Source organism: Hibiscus syriacus, unplaced genomic scaffold, assembly GCF_006381635.1.
Source record: "Hibiscus syriacus cultivar Baekdansim isolate YM2019G1 unplaced genomic scaffold, ASM638163v2 tig00112281_pilon, whole genome shotgun sequence".
Taxonomy (NCBI): Eukaryota; Viridiplantae; Streptophyta; class Magnoliopsida; order Malvales; family Malvaceae; genus Hibiscus; species Hibiscus syriacus.
In genome coordinates this window covers 2,633,248-2,661,088 of record NW_024063292.1, presented here as the reverse complement: position 1 = coordinate 2,661,088, position 27,841 = coordinate 2,633,248, and the positions used below count along the sequence as shown (strand labels likewise).

Sequence of the window (27,841 nt, the reverse complement as noted above, 5' to 3'; positions counted from 1 at the left end):
ATATTGTAAATCTTATGCATCTTTATTAATAAAGTTTAAGGCACTCTTTTCCTCCTTCCTCTGATTAAGGAATTCAATATGAGTTCCTTAAATCATGAAGGGGTTTTTAACGAGGCCTTAAATTCCTATCAAAAAAATATTTCCTCATGCTAATCCTTATTATTCGAGTAAACCCTCTTAAGGCAATGTGACTGACAAACCTTTAACCCCTGGAGGTAGCTTTGGATTCTTAATTTTACTGTTGAGTTGTGAAATATATCTCAAATATAATGAAAAAAATTAGATTTTTTGGTTTAATACATCTACTTATGAGAATATAACTAAGTTGGTATACTCTTATCATTCTTTATGTGCTTGATTACAAAGGTGAGTTTTGCATTAAGTTAACAACTTTTGGTTTGAATTGTTCTAGGCAACGTGCAATTGGGGAAGTTGTAACAAAAAATGAATAAATGGAAAGGCATGAGAATGCATTTACCTTCATTCTTTAGGTGAAAAATAGAAGTAGGAAGGACTTCCCTTTCATTTAAAATCTTTCAAATTTAGTTCATCCATAAATGGAAGGATAGCAGAGGGAAACTATCAGCACTTCTAATATAGTTGTTTAATTCATCCTCAATTTCCTCATTTTCTTTTTCATCAAACAAACTTGTTTCCTCTCTTCTACCTATTTCTTTTCATTATTTCACCATCTCTTCTTCATCCTTCATACCAATATCATTCTTCAAGCTTGTTTTCATTGGGGTTTCAGCAGGCTTGCACCTAGGAAATATTTCAATTTTCTCAAGTCTTTGATTTTATTTCAAATTCACTGCTTAGAAGCCCTTTCAACCTGTCAATTTCACTAACATTATCATCAACAACCATAATGTCATCAACGTACACAAAATAACCCTTTGTTGATTAGGAGAGTAGAAATGCAATCAATTAAAATAACCCTTTGTTGATTTAAGAAAAATAAATTCTTCGAGCTGGTTTTGGGACATACAAATGAGAAGAAACCTTGCCGATTGGGAGCTGGAACAATGGCTTGACCTTAATTTGTTGTGTGCAATTTTATATCGTCGTCCTTAGTGGAAGACTGCTGGATTTGGACTGGGAATGGGGAAGGCTGCATTTTGGTAAAATCCTGTTTGAGGCTATATTACGAGATATCTGAAGTGAATCCTTTTTGGTCAAGGTATGTTTGGTTAGGAGTTGCCCCTCCTCGTGTGGAATCATTTATTTGGCAGGTTGTTCATCAGAAGTTAGCAGTTAAAGAGGAGTTAATAAAGCTTGGAATCATAGGGGTGGTAGACCCCCTTTATCCTTTGTGTGGCAGGTTTCCAGAGTCTGCCTCCTACTTATTTGTGCATTATGAAGTGGCATGGGGTTTCTAGGGTAGGTTTATGTGCTTATGGAATATCTCTTTTGATGTTCCTGAGAGCCCTGCAACTTTGATCTCTGCTTGGACAGATCCAGTTCCGCGCTCGATCATTTGGACTTTTATCCCAGGGGCGCTTTTGTGGTCGGTGTGGAAGTGTAGGAATGTGATTATTTTTTAGAAGGGGAACTTAGATCCTACTCTCTTATTTTTTCTTATAAGATACATGCTGGTTGCGTGGTTCGTAGCTAGATATCCAGACTTGTCGATTCCTTTTGACATTCTAGTGGGGGACCCGACTTTAGCAGATTCTACTATGAGACCTAAGAGGCCCATAAAATCATCGGTGCGGTGGGTCCCTCCTCCATCGGGCTTCTTCAAAGTAAATGTGGATGAGGCTATGGACAAGAGGTGGTTGAGAGGAGGTATTGGCAGTTTACTTAGAGATGGTGAGGGTGTGGTGTTGTACTCTTTTTCAGAAAGTGTAGGCCCTGGTCCACCTATTCTTGCAGAATTGTTAGCTATCAAGAGGGGTATGTTATTATTTGTGGAGTCAGACTATGGAACTAGGGGAAGACTCATTTTAGAATCGGACTGCTCTGTTGCTTTCGAATGGATTAATAATCTGGGATCCTGCACTCCGTTATTCGAGTCTTTGGTAAAGGACATAGGTGCCTTAGTGTTGGAACGGAATGTTATTGTGAGGCAATTATGAGCGCAAATTGGGAGGCGGATGAGCTAACTAAGTTAGGAATTGGCTAATTCAATTGTGTTGTTAGGCTTGGTAATAGATGTTAGGTTCTGGGTGTTTTCTTTGGTTGTAACAGTTTGGATTATACGATTGATATACTGTAAATGTTGCAATAAAATTGAGCCACTCTTTTCCTCTTTCCACTGTGTCGGTTATAAAAGGGTTTTTAAAGAGGCATCATGTTCTTATAAAAAAGGTGCAATTTTAATGAACAACATATGATCTGCCTGGCATTTCTTATAACCATCTCTCACAATCACATAAAAAATCTTTCGAACCAAGCCCTTGGAGATCGCTTTAGGTCATAGAGAGATTTTCTCAGTTTATATACCTTGTGAAACTATCTTCAAACCTAGAGTAGCCTTCATGTACACATATTCTTCTAAGCACCCATTCAAAAAGGCATTTTTATATCCAATTGATGAAGATCCCAATCTTTAACAGCCAAGCTGAGTAGAACTCTCCCTGTACTAAGCTTAGCTACCAGTGCAAAAGTCTCCTTGTAGTCGCTTCCATAGGTTTGAGTAAAACCTTTAGCCACAAGTCTAACTTTGTACCTTTCAACGCTACCATCCGAGTTATATTTAACAATAAACGCCCATTTGCACTCTACGGGCTTCTTTCCTTGTGGTAAATCGGTCAAGACCCACATGTCATTCTTCTCTAGTGTTCCAATTTCTTCTTCGACAACCTTCTTCCATTTAGGATATTGTAAAGCCTCTTCAATGGTTGTTGGGAGCTGCACCTTATCTAAGTTGGCTGTAAAAGCTTTAAAAGATGGCATCAAATTTTTATAAGCAACATCTTTGAATAGGATGCTTAGAACACTCTCTTACACCCTTCCTCTTAGCAATAGGTAACTCATCATAATTTAAACCATTTATAGGAGCTTGAGAAGATTCATTACCTCCATAACCTTCTACATTTTTTGAAGCAATGGACTCGATGTCATTTCTCGACAAATATCAGACTATAAAATAGCCTCTAAAATAGGTTTGTTCCTTCTTTATAGACACTTAGAGTCTTGGTAGATGGTGAGTATTTTGAGAAGCTAGTGGAGGAGATGAAGGGCATTTGAGAGACATGACAGAAGATGGATTTGTAGGAATAAAAGTTGTTTGAATTTCCTACACCATTTGTAGGAATAAAAGTTGTTTGAATTTCTGGCGTAGGTACTGACAAAGTGTTTAAAGGTGCTGATGGTGAGATAGGAAGATATGACTATAACTAAAAAGAGGCTGATCATGCTCAAAGGTTGAAAGGTTGAAATACATCTAATGACTCCTCCTGGATTACATTCTCCTTAAAATATGGTTCCCATTCAAAAAATGTTATAACCATAGAAATGTATGTTTTATGAGTTAAAGGTGAGTAAGACTTGTAGCCCTTTTTTAGTGAAGAATATCCCAAAAAGATACATCGAATAGATCGTGGATCTAACTTAGACCAGAAAAACTATTGTTGTGAACAAAAATTGTACACCCAAACACTCGTAAAGGAAGAGTAGAAGACATAGGTTTAAAAGTAGGATATTGATCTAAAAAACAAACCTTGGTGTTTAAAACCTTACTAGCAGTTGATTAATCAAGCAAGTTGTCGACACCGTTTTTCGCCCGGGGGGGAAAGACCGATATGACTTGGGGGTTTTCTCTTTGAGAATCGTTTCGAAATTGTGAGGAGTTGCCACCAATCATTTAAGGTGAGATTGGAACACCATAAAAACTGGGTGATTTTAATAAAACATTTTATTTTAATAAAATACCGAGCTTTAGGTCTGCGAAAAATCCAAAAATCAAGTTCGGAGTCAGTTACGCGTGGGGAAGGATTAGCACCCCCACAAGCGCCCAAAAATTGGTACCTAGTTGATTACCCTATATTTAAAATCTGAAATTTTGAGTTCGATCTTTATTTAATTTAAAAATCATTAAGGATGCGAAGTTTGAAAAGGATATTCGTTTATTGAGACCGATAACATTCTCCCCCGAGCGTAAATCCGGGAGATCAGTTATTGTGTCTAATAACCGAACATTGTCTCGTTTTTTTTAAAACATGATGTGGTTCTGAAAAAGATGTCGACTTATTTAGGAAATTACCAGTAGTCACCCCCTGAGCGCGATCGCGGGAGATATACTATTAATTCCTTAATAAGTGAACAGTGCCTTAGATTTATAAAAACAACGCGATCAAGAAAAATTTATTTGTCCTAATTATGCTACCTTTTCTAACTTACGGTGACAATTATGAAAATTAAAGAATCTAAGGGCTTAAATCTAAAAACGTAGGCTCTAATATTAATCCTATTTGATTTTAATAAATTATTGAATCGAATAACCGAGATGGTCCCTCGAGCGTTTACGCGAGGGCCAATTCAAATTATCCCTAAATTAAAGACTAGTTTGAAATCTAACCTAAATTGGAGGCTCTATTTAATATTTAATTATGTCAATATTAAAAATCTAATCGAAGTTTGGGGATAAAAAATGTCAATGTCTAAAGTATCGAGTTCAAAGACTTAAAAGAATAAAGATATAATTGCATAAATATAAAATAACAATGATTAAAATACAAGAAAATAAAGATAGCCAAATCCAAAACTAAAATGAGACTAAAATGAATAATCGTAAAAAAAATAATGATTAAAATAAAATGAAGTGTAGATTAATATGCTTAAATGCAAATACAAAAAAAATGTTGAAAATAATAAAAAGGACTGAAATAAAATACAACAAAATTAAAGGGAAGAAAGATAAAATGCTATAATTTAAAGTGCTAGAAAATAAATAAAATAAATAAAACAAGAATCTATATTCATAGCTACAAAAGACAGTTCCACTTGCCAGCCTTTGTCATTCGACTTTTGTGTACAAGTAGTTTATTTATTCAATTTAATTAATGAAATCTCAATCCACTGGCAGCAGCTAATACGATAGCTTCCCTGCATTGCCCACCACTACTTGCTTTTATTAATGAATAATGCAATAAAGTTAAGAAGGATGGTGACTTTTCACATGCAAATATAGATTTATATATTAACAAATGCACATAATAAAAAAAGGAATAAAAGACACTTGTTATATATATATATATATTATATAACATATATTTATAATGGAATGTATATGCACGTATATAAACTGTAAGACCTAAACAAAATAAAACAGTAAGTAAGTTGCATATATAAAACATAAGGGAAATTAAATTTTAGAATTTTAAAGATTAAAGTACCAAAATAAAGCAACACAAAGTTGATATGCCGAATTCAAAATGAAAATAGGAAATTAGTAAATAAATGGCAAAGATAGGGGGACCTAATGGAGATTTACCCTAACACTCTAACTAAAACGTGAAACATGTTAAAAATGGATGACCTGACACGCTGTTTACCCAAAATCAAAACAAAATGTTATTTCCTTCCCCCAAACTGTGTTCTGCCCGAAAATAATTAAACTTCAACCAGCTATCTCTTCTTTGCTTCACCTCCATGGAAGCCATTCAACAAAGGGGCAATAATCACTTAATCACCAAGCCACATCGCCCACTCTCCTTCCAACGACGCTGCCGAGAGTCTTTTCCGACGAAGACTCCGACGACAGGTAAACTCGCTATTCCCCTGTTTTTCTTTTTATTCTTCTGTTTTGATAAAAGAAACCCCAAATGTAAACTAAACCCTAATACTATCACACAAGCCTCGATTACATTCCTATACCTTAATTATTTCAAATACACATGCACACACATAACATATGTAGAAACGAAAAGAAAAGCATGAAAATGAAAAATAGAAAATACCCTTCAAAAGCTAAAAAAAACGGGTGTTCCTCGATTTCAATTGCTAGTCCATTTTATAGATATTTGTTGCTGAATTTTATAATATCACAATTACAAGAAATTTCCTTTTGATATTTTCCTTGCGTTCTGATGATTTTTTTCTTGCCTTTCAAATGGTTGCTGATAAAACCCCTCCTCTTTTTTCATACATTTCGTTTGGTGTTTTATAGCCAAAAATTACCAATGTTTCCTGCGCAAATTTATGCAGGAAACAAGGACTGATGGGAGCAGGTGTAGTGGGTGAGCTGCTTTAATTCTTGCGAGAAACACGAGATTGTGGGGGGTTGGTGTTGAAATAATGGTGCTTACAACTGCCCCTCTTTGCTCATTGCTGTGAAACGGGAATGGGGCAAATACAATAAAGCACCATTTTTTATCTTGGTCTCTTCTTGTCGCGCTGCAAACTCTTCACTGGAAATGTCAATTCTTCTCATCCTACGAAATTCATCGGGTCCTTGCTGCAAATGATGTTATCTTTGCATCGTTCTCTTGGTTGAGTCTTCATCTTCAATTCTTCTGATTATGGGTTCTTCTCATTCTGGTCTTTCCACTTGAAATGTTGATCCCTCTAGAGGGGTATTGTTGATTCAACTCCATGTGTGATGAATCGAGCAAGAAGATGACGCTGATCCAACTGCTTCTGCGATGGATTTGAGCGAAAATAAAAATGTCGATCCACCTCATTCTGTGATGAAAATCGAACGATATATCGATGCTGATCCACCTCCTTTTGTGATATAATCGAGCTAAAAGTTGACGCTGATCCAACTCCTTCTGCGATGGATTTGAGCGAAAATAAAAATGTTGATCCACCTCATTCTGTGATGGAAATCAAACGATATGTCGATGCTGATCTACCTCCTTCTGTGATAGAAACGAGCAAAAAGTTGACGCTGATCCAACTCCTTCTACGATGGATTTGAGCGAAAATAAAAATGTCGATCCACCTCATTCTGTGATGGAATCGAACGAGATGTTGGTGCTGATATACCTCCTTCTGTGATAGAATCGAGCAAAAAGTTGACGTTGATCCAACTCCTTCTGCGATGGATTTGAGCGAAGATAAAATGTCGATCCACATCCTTTGTGATGGAATCGAACGAGATGTCGATGCTGATCTACCTCATTCTATTATAGAATCGAGCAAAAAGTTGACGCTGATCCAACTCTTTCTGCGATGGATTTGAGCGAAGATAAAAATGTCGATCCACCTCATTTTGTGATAGAATCGAACGAGATGTCGATGCTGATCTACCTCCTTCTGTGATAGAATCGAGCAAAAAGTTGACGCCGATCCAACTCCTTCTACGATGGATTTGAGCGAAGATAAAAATGTTGATCCACCTCCTTCTGTGATGGAAATCAAACGATATGTCGATGTGATCTACCTCCTTCTGTGATAGAAACGAGAAAAAAGTTGACGCTGATCCAAGTCCTTCTACGATGGATTTGAGCGAAAATAAAAATATCGATCCACCTGCTTCTGTGATGGAATCGAACGAGATGTTGGTGCTGATCTACCTCCTTTGTGATAGAATCAAGCAAAAAGTTGACGCTGATCCAACTCCTTCTGCGATGGATTTGAGCGAAGATAAAAATGTCGATCCACCTCCTTTTGTGATAGAATCGAACGAGATGTCGATGCTGATCTACCTCATTCTTTAATAGAATCGAGCAAAAAGTTGACGCTGATCCAACTCCTTCTACGATGGATTTGAGCGAAGATAAAAATGTTGATCCACCTCCTTCTGTGATGGAAATCAAACGATATGTCGATGCTGATCTACCTCCTCTTGTGATAGAAACGAGCAAAAAGTTGACGCTGATCCAAGTCCTTCTACGATGGATTTGAGCGAAAATAAAAATGTCGATCCACCTCCTTCTGTGATGGAATTGAACGAGATGTTGGTGCTGATCTACTTCCTTCTGTGATAGAATCGAACAAAAAGTTGACGTTGATCCAACTCCTTCTGCGATGGATTTGAGCGAAGATAAAATATCGATCCATCTCCTTTTGTGATAGAATCGAACGAGATGTCGATGCTGATCTACCTCCTTCTGTGATAGAATCGAGCAAAAAGTTGATGCTGATCAAACTCCTTCTGCGATGGATTTGAGCGAAAATAAAAATGTTGATCCACCTCCTTCTGTGATGGAATCGAACGAGATGTCGATGCCGATCTACCTCCTTTTGTGATAGAATCGAGCAAAAAGTTGACAATCTCCTTATTACGAATTCTCTACTGAAAATATTTATCTTCTCTTTAAGGTTTTTGAATTGACTACAGTCCATGAAAGATATGGACTGATTCTCTGCGGAAGTTGAGAAATGAATCTTTCGTTGATTCTCTGAGTTCCTGTCATGTTTTCAAAACTTTATATAAATGTATGCATATGCTCCTATTCAATGAATGCATGACTATACATGATGTGTTCTTTGGGTTTTTAGGGTTTCGTAAGCCTTTGTTTTTCCATTTTTCCCTGTCGAATCCCTGTCTTTGTCGACTCTATGTTTTTCAGGCTACTGTCATTTCTTGTTTCGCCCTTTCATCAATCCTTTGCTTTAATTAGTGCAATTATCGACCCAAATAGACGACCTTGGATTCCCATTATTTTACATGTCAATTAAAAGTAATACTGAGAAATTTCTGGAATTTGTATTTGTTGAGTTAATCGATTGACTGAATCGGCCAAGAGGGGGTTAATTGGCAATAAAAATTTTTGTGGAAGCTTTTGCAGAAAATTGAAAGAAATTGCACAGCGATTTAGAGTGGTTCGACTTTATCAACCAAAGTCTATGTCCATTACCTTAGCTATCCACACTAAGGATTTTCCAACAAATTCACTAATTTGTTGTTTCTTTTGAGGCCAAAGAGATAACCTTACAACTCCCTCAAGAATATACCCCAATTCTTGAGAACACTCTTTTCTCAAAGAGAAATACAAATTTGCAAACTTACAAGAAAAACCTCATAAGGAAAATATGTTTGCACAATTCTAGAACAAAGAAAGAACACTCAAGAATAAATACAATTGAGCACAATAAGTGTTCTTGAAAGCAAAATGAATATTGAATGAAAAATAGGCTTGAAATGCTCAAACTTGAGGTTTAATGCTTTCTCTTTGATTCTCTCTTGATTCTAATTGCTTGATGTTTCTTGTTGTTGATCAATGGCTTCTAAGCTTGCTTAAATACACCTTGAATCACTTCTGAACGTTAGAGATGATTAGAGAAAATAATATAGCCGTTTTAGTGTGAAAACAATTAATAAAACAGTTTGGAGCGTGGGGGAATCGGTACCCCCTATGGGGAATCGGTTCCCTAAGTGTAAAATTCAAATATTTCAACCGTTATACAAGGGGGGAATCGGTTCCCTCCGAGCATACTGGAATTCTTGGAGCCAAACCATTCAGGAGGAATTCAGGAGGAATCGGTACCCCCTTGGGGGGGAATCGGTTCCCTCTGAGCAATCTGGAATTTTTGGCTTTGAAATAGTTCGAAATACTTTGTAAAATTATTTTGAAATTGTTTTAAGATTAAAACTTAATTTTACACTTTGAGTAAGGATTAAAAATGATCTTTGAAAGATTTGGATTAATGTTTTGATATTCGAATAATTCTATCGAATATACTTAGAAAATTATTTGGAAAATCTTAAAATTCATTTAACTTAATTTGTTATATCGAAATATCAAAATGTTTTCAACAATCTCCCCCTTTTTGATATAACAAAACATTTTAGTAATTTTAAGATTTTGAAATCAAGTTTTGAAATTACTCCCCCTTAGTTTAACACTAACACTTCTCCATTTATCATTTTTAACTTCTCCCCCTTTTTGTTAAATCAAAAAGACATTTTAAAGAATTTAAACAAGGTTTTGAAATCATTTAGTCAATTGATTATATATACTATAAGCTGCTAAGATCACAAAACAAGAGAAACGTTAGCCATTAGTTTCATAATCAATATTCATAATTAATGTGAAATGGCAAAATTGGTCATATATCTAATCATGAAGTAAATGATGCAATAATGAATAAATTTAATCACACTAAATAGATAATTTCTAACCATTCATAAATCTAAACAAATTCAAAGTCAATCAATCCACAAATTCCAAAATATTCAAAATGTTAAAACAATAAGTTTGGAGTTCAAAGCAAAACATAGAATCACATATCAGGATCAGGAGGAGGAAAACGAGCTCGCATAGCGGCCATTTTATGAGTGAGGTCATTAATACGCGCGTTGGTTGCTTCATTGTTTGCACGCATCTCCCGAAGAATTTCTAATTGTTGAGCTCCCATTGTGGATAAGTGGGACTCTATAGAAGAAAAGCGTGAATCCATGGTAGCGTATCGGAAATCGAATGTCTCCATAAAGGATTGGAAATATGGAGGCATTTGATGCGTTTGTTGTGCTTGCTCTTCGGGCTGCTCCTCGGGCTGCTCAGGCTCATCTTCGGTTTCATCGATGTCTCGCATTAATTGCTCAAGCTCGAGATCTTCGTCAGCTTCGGGTGAAGCTTGTGAAGAACTAGCTCCCGGAGTATTTGCAGAAGATCGAACCCATTCACAGGTTTCCTTATCCTTAATCCATCCCGCTCTCGTTAAGGAAAGAAGGTTAATTTGTTTCTTAAGGGGAAAAACGACATCTAGACCGACTCTAAGCCCAGCTTTGGAAAACAGATTACTCAAAATGCAACCGTAAACAAGAGATAAACAGAGTTTCTTGTTAGGAACAAGATTTACGGTTTCAACAATTTCAGCAAAAATAATCTGAGGTAGGTTAATTTTAATATTGTTTTCGAAACAATGTAACCACCAAAGATCTAAGGCTCTAAGAGTAGAATAACGACCTCCGGATGGTCGAAACCACCAAGAAATCATTAGATGAAGAAAACGTTCATGAAGGCCTAAGACACTTGCACTATCCCTTCTTTTATAACGAGATCCTAAAACCTATTTTTCATTTGAAATACCATCATTATCTAGTCCGAATGTATTGGCTATATCAGCCGAGTCAATATATAAGAATTGTCCTAGAGGTAGGAACGAATTCCTATGGTTTCGTTTCAGTTTGGTTTTTAACACAAACGGCATTAGAATATAAAATACGAACAAGTTGATGGTAAACGATGGGTTCAAGGTCAAATAGTTTATCAAATTTCCACTCTTGTAAAATAGGAAGATATTTAAAATTGATAGCTAACATAGCTTGACGAGAAGGAATACGTTCTTCCCGGATTTTGTAAGAGTCGAAATATTGATATTACCAAAAACGATGATTTCTAGGACCAGGATGATTGAAACACGAATTTTGGATAGTCAAGTTAGGATCAATGGGATTATGATTAGAAATTGGAAATGGAGGAGGATTTGGAGGTGGATTTGGTTGACGGTGTAAGCGACTAGATGATGACCTAGCACGTTTAGGATTTGACATGGTTTAGGAAATTGGAATAGAATTGATAACCTGCAATTTAGAAAACACATGTATGCAATTTAATCAATCCAAAACTCAATTGAGTCCTCAATATTTCAAGGTTCTCTAAATCAATCCTAATGGGAAAATTTTTTGAAAAACTTTTGAAAAATATGGTTTTGAGAAACAATATAAGTATAGTTTCATAACAACAACATAATTTAATCAAAACACGATAATTTGAAAATTAACATTTTTTTAATAATTTCAAAAATTTAAAAAAATTTGGAAAATTCTTGTGTTTTTGATGAAATTGGATGTAATATCTAGTTTCTAATCACTAAACAATCAATGCCCGATCTAAAGTTCATCCTAGAACTAATTAAAACAAGTCCTATGTTCAAAATCAATAAAATAGGGAGTTTAGAAAATTTTACCTTGAAGGATGAGATTGAGTGGATTTTGATGTTGTTTGCACGATTTTAATGATGATTGCAAGTTTGGAGATGATATTTGAAGTGAATTCCTATTAAAATCGATGATTTGAGGCAAGAATGGAGATAGAGAGAGAGTTTAGGGAAGAAACGGCGTGAAGAAAAGGAGGGTTTTGAGTAAAAATAAGGGTTCTGCCCGTGTATAACCAGAACCCCAGGGGGTATCAATTCCCCTGTGGGGGGAATCGGTTCCCCTTCAAAGGGGGAATCGGTTCCCTCAAGGGGGGATCGATTCCCTCTGCACCAAAATGCTAAAATCCGATTTTAAACACCCAAAATGCTAAATTAATTTCCTCTAGTGGTATTGGCAACTCATATATTGAAAATTAATCATGTTCAAACAATTCAATTAATCTTTAAACGATATTTGAACATAAAATTAATTTTTCATCAAGATCATAAACTCCCCCTAACTAATAGCAATGAATGCAATCGAAAATTACTATTATAAGCATTTTTCATTTATTATTAAAAGTGCTAAAATTATTTTAAACACTCAGTGAAGATAGGTTGGTCAAACCTAATTCTCTCCTAAGTGTCCAAAATCGTTCCTTGTCTAAAGGTTTTGTAAGGATATCCGCTAATTGGTGCAAATTATCAACAAATTCTAGAACTACATCTTCCTTAGTGACATGGTCTCTAATGAAGTGATGTCTTATTTCAATGTGCTTAGTTCTAGAGTGTTGGATGGGATTTTTATTGAGACAAATAGCACTAGTATTGTCACACTTGATAGGAATGGTACCTACTTCAATTCTATAATCAAAAAGTTGTTGTTTCATCCATAAAACTTGTGCACAGCAACTACCAGCTGAAATGTATTCGGCTTCAGTGGTAGATAATGCAACACAATTTTGTTTCTTTGAAAACCAAGAAATTAGCATATTTCCATGGAATTGGCAAGTACCGGAGGTGCTTTTCCTATCTAATTTGCATCCTCCATAATCCGCATCAGAAAAAGCATGCAAGCTAAAGCTAGAGTCTCTAGGATACCAAAGTCCTAAACTAGGAGTGTCCTTAAGGTATCTAAAGATTTTCTTAACAGCTAGTAAATATGATTCCTTAGGACATGATTAAAATCTAGCACATAAGCAAACACTAAACATAATGTCTGGTCTACTTGCAGTTAGATAAAGTAGAGATCCAATCATTGACCTATATAATTTAACATCTACACATTTACCTCCTTCATCTAAGTCAAGCTTTGTTGAAGAGCTCATTGGAGTGTCATGAGGTTTCCATTTTCCTGTCCAAAGTTCTTGAGCATATCTTTGACGTACTTAGCTTGATTGATGAAGATGCCATCTTTTCTTTGCTTGATTTGGAGTCCCAAGAAAAATGAGAGCTCCCCCATCATGCTCATCTCAAACTCACTTTGCATTAGCTTAGAAAATTCTTGGCAAAGAACATCATTAGTAAAACCAAATATTATATCATCAACATAAATTTGAACTACTAATAGATCTTTACCTTTATGCTTCAAAAACAATGTAGTGTCAACCTTCCCTTTTGAAAAACATTTTTCAATTAAAAAATTTGACAATCTTTCATACCAAGCTCTAGGAGCTTGCTTTAAACCATAAAGAGCTTTTGTTAATTTTAAACATGATCCGAAAAATTTGAATCTTCAAAACCTGGAGGTTGTTCCAATACCTTCTTCTTTTATAAAACCATTTAAAAATGCACTTTTAATATCCATTTGATATAATTTAAATTCATTGAAACATGCAAATGCTAATAACATTCTAATTACTTCCATCCTAGCTACGGGAGCGTATGTTTCATCATAGTCTATGTCCTCTTCTTGAGTATACCCTTGAGCAACAAGTCTAGCCTTGTTTCTCACTATATTACCACTCTCATCAAGCTTATTCCTAAATACCCATCTAGTACCTACAGTAGATTTATTACTAGGCCTTTCAACTAATGTCCATACTTTACTTCTCTCAAATTGATTTAACTCTTCTTGCATAGCCATAATCCAATGTTCATCATTTAATGCTTCTTTAATATTCTTAGGCTCTATGCATGAGATAAATGCAACATAATTACAAATATTTCTAAGAGAAGATCGAGTTGTTACCCCTTTGGATGGATCACCTAAAATTTCACCATCCTTGACATAGTTGTACTCTCTTGGATAAGATACTTCCCTTTCTTCAATGGTTGGATTCTCAAGAGGATCATGAGTTTCCTCATTTTTCGTTTCTTCCTTTGATGATGGTTCTCCAACATCATGTCTAACGTCATTTGTATTTATAACACTTACATCATCATTCACACAAGAATCCTTCCTCGGAAGGGGATTATCATCGAAAACAACATGTATAGACTCTTCTACAACTAAAGTTCTTTTATTAAATACACCATATGCTTTAGAATTTAAGGAATAACCCAGAAAAATTCCTTCATCACTTTTAGCATCAAATTTGCCAAGGTTTTCTTTACCGTTTTTTAAAACAAAACATTTTCATCCAAAAGGATGAAAATAACTAATGTTAGGCTTTTTATTTTTGAAAATTTCATATGGAGTTTTCTTTAAAATTGGCCTAATCATTACTCGATTTACAACATAACAAGCGGTATTTGTGGCTTCCGCCCAAAAATATTTTGGCAAATTATTTTCACAAAGCATGGTTCTAGCCATTTCTTCTAAAGTTTGATTTTTCCTCTCAACAACTCCATTTTGTTGAGGGGTTCTAGGTGCTGAAAAATTATGGCTAATACCATTAGAGTTACAAAATTCAGTAAATCCAAGATTTTCAAATTCAGTTCCATGATCACTCCTAACACTAGTTATAGAGTAACCTTTTTCATTTTGGATTACTTTTGAAAACATGATGAATTGTTCTAATGCTTCGTCTTTAGTACTTAAAAATAGAACCCAAGTATATCTAGAATAGTCATCTACCAAGACAAATGCATATTGTTTTCTACCCAAGCTAGTAGTTCTAGTTGGCCTAAAAAGATCTAAATGGATCAATTGTAAAACTCTACTAGTTTATACATCATTAATGGATTTAAAAGAAACTCGCTTTTGTTTTCCTTTAGCACAAGCATCACAGATTTTATCATTATCAAATTTAAGCTTAGGCAACCCTCTTACTAGGTCTCCTTGAATTAACAGTTGCAAAACACTCATACTAGCATGTCCTAGTCTCCTATGCCATAACCAACTATCATGTTCATCCTTAGCAACTAGGCATAAATTAGTCATATCAAAAGAATCTAAATGCACCATGTATATGTTTCCTATTCTATGACCAACAAGCATAATCCGATTAGATGCAATGTCAATGACTTTACAACCATTAATTTCAAATAAGACATTGAATCCTTTATCGCATAATTAACTAATACTCAATAGATTATGCTTTAATCCATTCACATATAAAACATTTTTAATTTGTATGGAAGAGGTATTACCTATTGTACCAATACCTTCAATGTGACCTTTTGAATTGTCTCCAAAAGTCACTTCTCCTCCATTTTTGGCGTTAAGCTCAATGAATCGGCTTTTGTCTCCGGTCATGTATCTTGAGCATCCACTATCAAGGTACCATGAATTTGAATTTGTTTCCCGTGCCTTGTAGCAATGCTCCTTTCCCTACAAACATAGATTAATTTTTTGATTTTTGGTACCCAAATTCTTTTGGGTCCATATTCATTAGTTTCCAAAATCCTAGTCCCCTTAGGTATCCATTTGTGTAGGATATTTTTATCTTTAGTAGTAATGAGTTCTTTAGGAACCCACATACTTCTAACGATTTTTCCATTAGAGGTTCTTTGGGGACCTCTATGATTTTAGTTACTAAAACTTTTTCTAACAAAGTTGGATTTTGAATTTCCACCTTTTTCAAAATGTTTTGTTCCAACTTTATCAAAAGAAGTTTTAATATCATCAATTTTCTTTTGATGATCATCATTGATCTTTGAAAGTAAATTTTGCAAATCTAAATTTTTCTTTTCAAACTCTTCTAGTTTGATTTGCAAATATTTGATTTTACTTTCAAGATCGTTGTTGGTTTTGGATATGAGTTTGTTTTCATTTTTCAATTTTGAAACATCATTTTATATTTTAAAAATAATTTCTCATAATCCGAAGCCAACCCATTATATTCCTCTAATAACTCATCATAGGATAAATCATCAAAATTGGATGAGTTAGAGGTTACCTTAGAATCTTCCCCAAATGCCATCAAGCACAAGTTAGCTACTTCTTGTTCCTCTTCATCAGAATTTTCTTCATCGCTCCATGTAGCCACATGAGCCCTGTGCTTATTCTTTGATTGACCCTTTTTCTTCAATTGTGGGCAATCATATTTGACATGCCCTGGCTTTTTACATTCGTAGCAAATGATTGGGTCTTTCTCTTTCGGTTCATTTTTGAGGCCTTCATTTCGTTTGAATTTTCTTCCTCGATAAGGTCTCATCATTTTTCTGAACCGTTTGGCAAACAATGCCATTTCCTCGTCATCGTCATCGTCATTCGAATCACTCTCATCTTTTGTGGATTTGAGAGCAACTCCAATGTTTTTCTTCTTCTCCTTCTCCTTTGGTGTCTCGTCAATCTTGTCGAGGTCTACCTCATCTTCGAGCATCATTTCATGAGTAAGGAGTGACCCAATTAGCTCTTCAAGAGTTAAGGATGTTAAGTCCTTAGACTCAATGATTGTCGTCTTCTTTGATTGCCACGATTTTAGGAGGGAGTAGACTAACTTCCTCACAAGCTTTTCATTTGAAATGATCTCTCCATATGATTTGAGACCATTGACAATCGTTGAAAATCTATCCGTTATAGCTTTGATATCTTCATTTGGTTTCATCCTGAAATTTTCATAGCTATGCGTTAGAATACTAATTTTATATTTCTTTACCTCATCGGTACCTTCATGAGTGACTTGAAGTTTGTCCCATATTTCTTTGGCGGTTGTACACGATGAAAATCTTCCGTATTCATCTGGTCCAAGAGCACAAAAAATGATATGAATGGCTTTGGAGTTGAGCTGGAACATTCTTGTCTCTCCTTCACTCCACAACCTTGGATGAGTGAGAGGTTTGATGTATCCTTCTTCTACAACATTCCATGCTCCCATGTCACTTGCTTGAATAAAGTACATCATTCTATTCTTCCAATAGGCATAGTTAGCTCCATTGAAGAAAGGAGGCTTGTTGACGGACATCGAATCGAGACCAGAGTCGAAGTTTAAAGCGGAGGCCATTGATGACTTTGATTATCGATATAACTCTTTCCGAATCGACTCAAGAGGCGATTAAACCTTCAAATGAGTTAGGCTCTGATGCCAATTTTTGAGTTAATCGATTGACTGAATCGGCCAAGAGGGGGTGAATTGGCAATAAAATTTTGTGAAAGCTTTTGCAGAAACTTGAAAGAAATTGCATAGCGATTTAGAGTGGTTCGACTTTATCAACCAAAGTCTACGTCCACTACCTTAACTATCCACACTAAGGATTTTCTAACAAATTCACTAATTTGTTCTTTCTTTTGAGGCCAAAGAGATAACCTTACAACTCCCTCAAGAATATACCCAATTCTTGAGAACACTCTTTTCTCAAAGAGAAATACAAATTTGCAAACTTACAAGAAAAACCTCACAAGGCAAATATGTTTGCACAATTCTAGAACAAAGAAAGAACACTCAAGAATAAATACAATTGAGCACAATAAGTGTTCTTGAAAGCAAAATGAATATTGAATGAAAAATAGGCTTGAAATGCTCAAACTTGAGGTTTGATGCTTTCTCTTTGATTCTCTCTTGATTCTAATTGCTTGATGTTTCTTGTTGTTGATCAATGGCTTCTAAGCTTTCTTAAATACACCTGAATCACTTCTGAACGTTGGGGATGATTAGAGAAAATAATATAGCCGTTTTAGTGTGAAAACAATTAATAAAACAGTTTGGAGCGTGGGGAATCGGTACCCCCTATGGGGAATCGGTTCCCTAAGTGTAAAATTCAAATATTTTGACCATTATACAAGGGGGAATCGGTACCCCCTGGGGGGAATCGGTTCCCTCTGAGCAATCTGGAATTTTTGGCTTTGAAATGGTTCGAAATACTTTGTAAAATTATTTTGAAATTGTTTTAAGATTAAAACTTAATTTTACACTTTGAGTAAGGATTAAAAATGATCTTTTAAAGATTTGGAGTAATGTTTTGATATTCGAATAATTCTATCGAATATACTTAGAAAACTATTTGGAAAATCTTAAAATTCATTTAACTTAATTTGTTATATCGAAATAAAAAAATGTTTTCAACAGTATTATGCTAAGTTACTTGTGGCACACATAAAAAATGAGTTGAAGATTGAAATAACACTCATGAAATTTATTGACAAAAGAGAAGTTTTATACATAGTCATGGAAATCGGAAAAAAAAACTCTGGAAACATATTAGCATATATCCTAATGAATTCTAGCACAATTATTCCTGCACCATTTGATTTGACACCCCGAGGTGGTCCTCTTGAAGTCCTTCATGAACTACTATTATCTAGAGGGGTTTACTTGTCAGATGCCTCCATATCAAAATGTATTTGACTGCCCTTTTCGGGTTTTCGACTCAAATCCTCATTTGGTCTCAAAGTGCCATTTACGGGTTTTCACCTCGAACCTCTCCTTTTTTCTTTTCTTTTCTTTTTCTTTTTTTCTTTTTCTTTTTCTTTTCAGGCATAGTATTTCTTGACAGAGTCTGAATTTATAGGGTTTTTTAGTACTCTTCCATCCATCTCCGCCAAAATTATCGCTCCCCCAGAGAAGGCCTTTTTGACAACATAGGCCCCTCCCAATTAGGCATCCATTTTCCGCGGAAATCCTTCTGGATAGGCAAAATCTTTTTCAATACTAGATCTCCCTCTTTGAACTCTCTTGGGCGTACCTTCTTGTTGTGGGCTCTCATCATCCTCTTTTGATACATTTGTCCATGACATATAGCATTCAACTTTTTCTCTTCAATAAGATTCAGTTGATCAAGGCGAGACTGGATCTATTCTGCTTTATCCAACTCACTTCTTTCAAGACTCGAAATGATGGAATTTCAACCTCAATAGGTACGACTGCCTCTGTTCCATATACCAGAGAGAAAGGCGTTGCCCCTGTCGATGTCCATGGTCGTTCTATACCATAAAGGGTAAAAGGTAATTTCTCGTGCCAATCTCTATAAGTTTCTGTAGTCTTCGTAATGATCCTTTTGATGTTCTTGTTTGCTGCCTCTACCGCCCCATTCATTTTCGGCCAATAAGTAACAGAGTTTGCATGCTTTATCTTGAACTGCGAACAAAGTTCATCCATCATCTTGTTTTTCAAATTAGTAGAATTGTTGTGATGATTCTTTCTGCAATCCATATCGACATATTATTTCCCTCTTTATGAATCTACAAACTGTAGATCTCGTGATACTGGAATAGGAAGCAACCTCTACCCATTTTATGAAGTAATCAATTTCTACTAAAATGAATCGATACCCATTTGAATCTTTTGGTGTGATTGCCCCAATAACGTCCAGACCCCACATAGAGAACGGCCAGGGTGAGCTCATAACGTGCAAAGGTGAAGGCGGTGCTGGATTTTATCTGCATATATCTGGCATTTATGGTATCTTCTCACGTAATTGACGTAATCCGTATGCATTATGGCCCAATAGTATCCATATCTCATAATTTTTCTGGCCATGGACAAACCATTCATATGTTCCGCATGTTCCGCCATGTACTTCTTCCATCACATTCTTTGCTTCTTTGGCATTTACACATCTCAGTAAAACTTGGTCACTGCCCTTCTATACAGGATTTCCCCATCAAGGAAGTACCTGGTTTTCATTCTTCTGATGGTTTTCTTGTCAATTTCAGATGCACCGGGAGGATAAGTCTGGTATCTCATATATTGTAGGATATCGTGGTACCATGGATGATAATCTATTTCTTCTTCTAGGTGATAGCAGTAGGTTGGGGTCTCGTATACTTGTATTGTTATGGGTATCATGTATGTTCTTTTATTAGCTTTAAACATTGCTGCTAAGGTAGCTAAAGCATCTTCCATTTGATTGTCCTCTCGAGGGAGATATCTGAATATGACATCCTCAAATTCTTTTAGTAATTCGAGGATTAAATTTCTGTATTCGACTAGCTTTAGTCTTTCGTTTCCCATTCTCCCCTTAATTGGTACACCATTAGCGAGGAATCTCCGTATACTTTGAGCGTTTTGATCTTTCTTTCAATGGCCGCTTTTAACCCATAATGCAAGCTTCGTATTCGGCTATGTTATTGGTGCAAAATAAATCTAATCTGCTTGTGAAAGGGTAATAAATCTCCTCTGGGGAAATCAACACTGCCCCAATTCCATTTCTTAAAGCGTTAGAGGCACCATCAAAGTACAAAGTCCAAGATTTGTTGCCTTCGGAGCTTTCCTCCTCGGTAGAAATGCACATTAAATCTTCATCTGGGAAATTGAAGTTCAGAGACTCATAATCCTCCGAGGCACGACTTGCAAGAAAGTCGGCTATAACGCTCCCTTTTATTGCCTTTTGACTCACATAGACAATATCAAACTTAGATAACAATATCTGCCATCTAGCCAATCTGTCAGTCAAAGCAGGGGACTCCATCAAAAATTTCAACGGATCTATCCTTGATATTAACCATGTAGTATGGTATAACATGTACTGTCTGAGTCTTAGAGTAGCCCAAACTAAGGCACCACACAACTTTTGAATTGGTGAGTATCGAGTCTCTTAATCGGTAAACTTCTTACTCAAGTAATAAATGGCTCTTTCTTTTCTTCCTGATTCATCATGCTACCCTAGTACACAACCCATTGAATTCTCGAAAACTGTTAAGTAGAGAATTAATGGTCTGCCAGGTACTGGCGATACCAATATGGGGGCATTGGACAGGTACCTTTTGATGACTTGCAAAGCCTCCTGGCATTCGTCATTCCATACCTCAGGATTATTCTTCTTGAGCAATTTAAATACCGGATCATATTTATCAGTAAGCTGAGAAATGAATCGCGATATATAATTTAACCTTCCTAGAAACCCTCGAACTTCTTTCTGTGTGCGTGGTACAGAAAGGTCTTGAATTGCCTTAACCTTATCCGGATCAATCTCGATTCCTTTCTGGCTTACCATAAAACCCAATAATTTTCCAGATTTTACTCCGAATGTGCATTTTGCTGGATTGAGTTTAATTGGTACTTCCTTAATCGTTGGAATAACTTTTTCAAATTTTTTACATGCTCTTTTTCAATTCTGGACTTGGCAATCATGTCATCCACGTATACTTCTATCTCTTTATGCATCATGTCATGGAAGAGAGTCACCATGGTTCTTTGATAGGTTGCCATAGCATTCTTCAACCCGAATGGCATTACTTTATAGAAGAAAGTTCCCCACATGGTTATAAACGTTGTTTTCTCTATGTCTTTAGGGTTCATTTTGATCTGATTATACCCTAAAAAGCTATCCATGAAGGAAAACCATGAATGCCCCGCAGTGTTATCCACCATTGTGTCTATATGAGGTAAGGGAAAATTGTCCTTTGGGCTAGCCTTGTTAAGGTCTCGATAATCTACGCACATGCGGACCTTCCCATCTTTCTTAGGTACAGGTACTATATTGGCTACCCACTCAGGATATTTTGACTCCTGAAGAAAACCTGCATCAATCTGTTTCGATACTTCTTCCTTAATCTTTAATAACATCTCTGGTTTCATCCTTCTGAGTTTTTGTTGGACGGGTTTGCATTCTGGTTTGATGGGCAACGTGTGGACTACTATATCAGTACTTAGCCCTAGCATATCTTGATACGACCAAGCAAAGACGTCTTTGAACTTCTAGAGCAAACTTATTCACTCTAACTTTATTTATGCGGATAGAGTAGTGTCAATCTTTATTTCTCTCTGCACCTCCACGGTCCCCAAGTCTATAAGTTCTACTTCTTCCTTGTGGGGTAGAATCTGTTTCTCATCTTTTCCACCAATCTTAATAGCTCACTAGGGACTTCACAATCTTCTTCATCTTCACATTCATTGACTTCTTCCAAACATGGTGATCGCTCGAAATTTGTCTTGCAACTGGCCTCAGGAACAATTATGCTAGTATTATTGCAATATCTGCATGAAATTTGACTCGGATATATTGGAGAGTAAAGAAATAAAGAATATGATGTAATGAAAATTGAATAATTTGGAGAATAAATAATATGATATGAAGAACATTATGGAATAATGTGAAGAATGAAAATGATTGTTATTTGAGGAAAATATCTTTTATTGATTGATGGGATAAGCGTGAAGTTTTACAAAAAGTCCAACATATATTTTTTTAGATGCTAATACAAATTATTTTTGGGCATTACTTTGGATTGACCCTAAAAACTTTGGGGAGGTCCTCGGCTGTCCAATTGTCGAGCTTTTCAATAGGTAAGCACGGACGGATTCCAGCTAGAAACTTCCTGGGTTGGTTGCCCCCAGAAATCATATTGATTGACAGTCCTTTCAGAGCTTCGCATGTCATCTCGGTTTCGATGGTGCTAGTTAGCTGTTGTTCTGCGTTGTACACTACTCCAAATTTGAAAGATCTCTTCAGGGGAGGAAATGACATGCGTTCTCCCGAGACATCCTCTCCTCTCAGTTTGGCCTTTCTCGCCTCATTCTTTTGCTTCATTTCTTGACCCCGCTACTGGAAGGTGGGCTTAAATCCGAGCCCGAAACGGTCCTTCTTCCACTCAAAAATTATGGGTCGTACTTGCCCCTGCAGCTCTTTTCCAAGTCCTTTACTGATCTTGCTCTTCTTCCTAGGTTTGTCTCACTGTCATCTTAGTACAATTTGACAGTGCAGGTCGTGGAATTCTACTACCTTCAGCCACATAAGTTGCATTGATGAATTCAAAAGCCTTGAATGAGCACTCCAAGGTGTCCTCATTGATGTTGATATACGGGGTCTCAACGTTACAGAAGCTATGATTTCTTGTTCAGCCCCAATATTGACAATCTTCCATCAATTACAAACTTCAGCTTTTGATGCAGGGATGAAGGAACTGCCCCTGCCGCATGGATCCAAGGTCTCCCTAACAAACAGTTGTATGTCGGGTGGATATCCATTATCTCAAAATCAATATTGTAAATAGCAGGCCCGATCATTAAGGGTATTTTCATCTTTCCCATCACGTCCTTTTGGTTTCGTCAAATGCCCTGACAATGTTATGATATGCTCTCATGTGTGAGATATCAATGGGCATCCTTTGCAGTGTAGCTAAGGGCATTACATTCAGTGCCGACCCATTATCTATAAGAGCCCTGGCAGGACATGACTGTGGCAGTGCACAGTGATGTTTAAAGCCTTAATGGATCCCATTCCTCCTTCCGGGATCTCATCATCAGTGAAGGTAATATAGTTGTCAGTAGTTATGTGACCCACAATTCGGTCCACTCAATCCACTGGCAGCAGCTAATACGATAGCTTCCCTGCATTGCCCACCACTACTTGCTTTTATTAATGAATAATGCAATAAAGTTAAGAAGGATGGTGACTTTTCACATGCAAATATAGATTTATATATTAACAAATGCACATAATAAAAAAGGAAAAAAAGACACTTGTTATATATATATATTATATTTATAATGGAATGTATATGCACATATATAAACTGTAAGACCTAAACAAAATAAAACAGTAAGTAAGTTGCATATATAAAACATAAGGGAAATTAAATTTTAGAATTTTAAAGATTAAAGTACCAAAATAAAACAATACAAAGTTGATATGCCGAATTCAAAATGAAAATAGGAAATTAGTAAATAAATGGCAAAGATAAGGGGACCTAATGGAGATTTACCCTAACACTTAACTAAAACTTGAAACATGTTAAAAATGGATGACCTGACACGCTGTTTACCCAAAATCAAAACAAAATGTTATTTTGTGTTCTGCCCGAAAATAATTCAACTTCAACCAGCTCTCTCTTCTTTGCTTCACCTCCCATAGCAGCCATTCAACAAAGGGGCAACAATCACCTAATCACCGAGCCACATCGCCCCACTCTCCTTCCAACGACGCTGCCGAGAGTCTTTTCCGACGAAGACTCCGACGACAGTAAACTCGCTATTCCCCTGTTTTTCTTTTTATTCTTCTGTTTTGATAAAAGAAACCCCAAATATAAACTAAATCCTAATACTATCACACAAGCCTCGATTACATTCCTATACCTTAATTATTTCAAATACGCGTGCACACACATAACAATGTAAAAACGAAAAGAAAAGCGTGAAAATGAAAAATAGAAAATACCCTTCAAAAGCTAAAAAAAACTGGTGTTCCTCGATTTCAATTGCTAGTCCATTTTACAGCTATTTGTTGCTGAATTTTCTAATATCACAATTACAAGAAATTTCCTTTTGATATTTTCCTTGCGTTCTGATGATTTTTTTCTTGCCTTTCGAATGGTTGCTGATAAAACCCCTCCTCTTTTTTCATACATTTCGTTTGGCGTTTTATAGCTAAAAATTACCAATGTTTCCTGCGCAAATTTCTGCAGGAAACAAGGACTGATGGGAGCAGGTGTAGTGGGTGAGCTGCTTTAATTCTTGCGAGAAACACGGGATTGTGGGGGGTTGGTGTTGAAATAAGGGTGCTTACACAAGTATCAGTCAAAAGAGCCTCGCCCCATAAATAAGTAGGAACATTAGAAGAAAACAACAAAGCCCTAGTGACTTCTAACAAATGTCTATTCTTTCTTTCTACTACCCATTTTGTTGAGGAGTACAACAAATGAACTAATTTGAACAATATCTTTCTTGGGAAATAAACATTTAAAGTTTTAGCGAAGTATTATATTCTATTATCAGATTGAAGTATTTGAATTTGACTTTTAAATTGGTTTTCGATCATATTGTAATTTTTTAAAAATCTATTTAGTTTTAGACTTCTCTTTCATTAAATAAGTCCAAATAGTATGATAATCAATAAAAGTAATGAACCAATGACAACTATTAATATTCTTTATCTTACGACCCCAAATGTCTCTGTGGATTAGAGAAAATGTTTTAGAGGGTTTATAAGGAGATGGACAATATGAAAATTTAGCGTGCTTGGCTAGTTGGCATATAGAGCACCGGAAAGATTGAGGTTTTTTATTAATGAATAAAACTGGAAACAGTTCTTCCAAATAATAAAAACTAGGACGGCCTAACTTAGTATGCTAGAGCATCACATCATCATATTATCGGAATTCAGAAAGAAAAAAAAAGGAAAAACCATTGGAAATAGTTGTGCAGGAAAGAATATGCGGAGTATGATAGTCTAGCATTGCCAATCATCTTCCCTGAGTCCATTGCCTGCAATACAAAAGTGTCATCAGTAAACTTAGTAATACAGCTCAAATCTCTAGCTAATTTACGGACTGAAAGAATATTGCAAGTTAAATTTGGGACATAAATCACATCATGTAAAACTAAATCCTTATTGAGAACCAAGGATTCAAATAGCGGTCGCGTCGCGATTACGGACATAGCGGGGATTGAGGGTATCAGGGTTATATAGCGGGCGCTATCACGGTCGCGGATCGCTATTTAAATCCCTGTTGAGAACAACTAAACCACTTCCTGTAATAGTTGAGAAAGAACCATCTGTTGTTCGAATAGAAGATCGACGAGATGAATTTTTAAACTCACAAATCAGGTCTTTGCTACCAGACATGTGATCAGAGGCGCCAGAATCGATGATCCATGCTGGTTGATTGTTTTCAGTGAGTAGAGCAGTAGAAAAAGAAATACCTTCTGGAGAATCATGAGCTCTCAAAGCAAGATTGGAGGTGCCTGTCCCACTAAGTTGTCTAAACAGCTTTTGTAAATCCTCAACTTGATTTTTGGTAAAGCTACTAATATTATCAATAGATATAAGATTTGACTGAGGCTCTTTGGAAAATCTGCTGGAGGAACTACTGGTTTGCCATGAAGCTTCAACAGGGGTCTCAAAGGTGCCCTATTTTCTTACTATAACCACGCCAATGCTTTCCCTTCTTTTTCGGGTTGTAGAGGAAGAAGGAGTGAGCAGGGTTGAGGCATCAACTGGAGCTAAATCATTTACCTACTCTCTTCGCATCTAACCTCTGAAAACACTTCTCTAATTGAGAGAAGGGGTTTGGTACCAAGAATCCGTCCACGAACTGCATCTAACTCATTGGTTAAGCCATTGAAAAATTAAAAAACTCTCTTTTGGGCCATGATCCGCTTGTAAAGGGTTGCATCATTTGGAATTTCCCAACCATTGGCATCATACCGGTCAATTTGTTGTCAGTACTGAGTCATGGTTTTATAATAGAGAGTAACACTCATCCTTTTTGTTTAAGATTCAATGATTTGCTTTCAATCCCAACAATTCAGATATATCATCTGAACTAGAATAGGTTTCTTTAACAACACACCAAATTTCACGTGTTGTTGCATATAAAAAAAAATTCTCTCCCACGGCAGGTGCCATTGCGTTTATCAACCAGGACATTATTAGTCCATTTTCTTATACCCATGTTTCATATACTGGAGCTGTGCTGGCAGGTTTTGTGATCTCCCCCGAGATGTACTTCGGCTTACCTTGTCCAGTGATAAAAGGGATCACGAATTGGGACCATTGAAGATAATTGTGTCCTGGTAGTTTATTGCAAGTGACTGGAATTTAATGATTCAGAAAGTTCATCAGAACCAGAATTAGGTTCTGTGACAGAATTGATGTGAGAAGAAGATGAATTAGTCATCATGCTAGGTTTTGAATTCGAAACCTAATCTGATGAAAAAACAGAGTGGTTTCCTTTTTTATATTTTTACTCCAAAAATCTACGAGTCTTTAAATAGACTCCGGTACAGAGAGTTTTACTCTTAAAAGGAATCCTATAACTATACAATCTTAACCTTTTAACTAAGGATAAGGATAATTTAAACTAATTAGATTAATCTATAGGAAATAACAAACTCTAACAACCTTATTTACGACTCATATTTTATCCCATTGTATTCTTGTTGCAGCTCCACTCTGTAACTGGTGTGGCGCCTGGAAAGGAGATAAGTTCTGCTGTAGTTGCAAAGTTACACGATATTGCTCACAAAAGCACCAGGTATTTACGGATGTCAAATTATATTTATTTTCACTTGTCAGATTTCTGTTTACCTACCTTTTCTGTTTTCTTACATTTCAGGTCATGCACTGGCACTCAGGTCATAAACTTGAATGTCAACAGCTGAGTGTTTCACATCAGTCATCTGATTCCAATGGCCGTCATGGTGGAATTGCACAAATTAAAGCCCAAACAGGCAAGTATTAATTGATATTACCCCTGGGATATTGACTAGGAATCAGCTATGCACATAAATTGGCAATTGGCATGTTAATGGCCTTTCTGGGATAACTTTTAAGAATGAACATGTATTTGAACTGCACAGTCAATACAAATTTTAGTCAAGGGTATTTCTGGATTCTCTGACTAAAATTTTGCATTTTAAACAGCTGCGAGCAAGAGTTTATGGACAGAGTATGAGATTCAAAACGAACACGAAAGTGAATATGACACAGAGATGTCTGGAGACGAGGGACATGCCAATAATTCATTGATACCCAGGAACAGGGATGATGAGACAATGAAGTCACTTATGGATAATTTCGAGGTATTGATCCCTGTACTGTTGGCTGGTGCAGTGGCATGTCTATGAATTATTGTTTCAAGTCTCTTAATGCTTGCTTCCTTTGTTGCAAAGGGAGATGGTGACAAAAAGAGTTGGGCTTCCTTCCAACCAGGGATTCAAATAGCGGAAACTATAGCGGCCGTTATTTCATGGTCGTGCCACCGTCCGAAACTGATATTGAGGAACTTCGTGGTGGGTAACCGATTCACGTTGGTAGCAGTCTGTCGCGCCCGCAATTTAGCGGGTAACGGTGTATAGCGCCACCTTCCGAAACTGATATTGAG

At 36.2% G+C, this 27,841-nt stretch overlaps 2 protein-coding genes across 2 annotated transcripts; one reads left to right on the top strand and one right to left on the bottom strand.

Moving 5' to 3' along the window:
- Window positions 1-138: 138 nt before the first annotated feature.
- Window positions 139-27,815, top strand: LOC120177067. Its single transcript, XM_039183312.1, has 5 exons — window positions 139-215; window positions 26,904-26,992; window positions 27,074-27,188; window positions 27,382-27,539; window positions 27,630-27,815. Exons 3-5 carry the CDS (start codon window positions 27,077-27,079, stop codon window positions 27,813-27,815), a joined length of 456 nt encoding a protein of 151 aa, XP_039039243.1. The 5' UTR covers window positions 139-215; window positions 26,904-26,992; window positions 27,074-27,076.
- Window positions 19,638-20,030, bottom strand: LOC120177068. The gene has a single exon (XM_039183313.1). It carries the CDS (start codon window positions 20,028-20,030, stop codon window positions 19,638-19,640), a length of 393 nt encoding a protein of 130 aa, XP_039039244.1.
- Window positions 27,816-27,841: the final 26 nt, after the last annotated feature.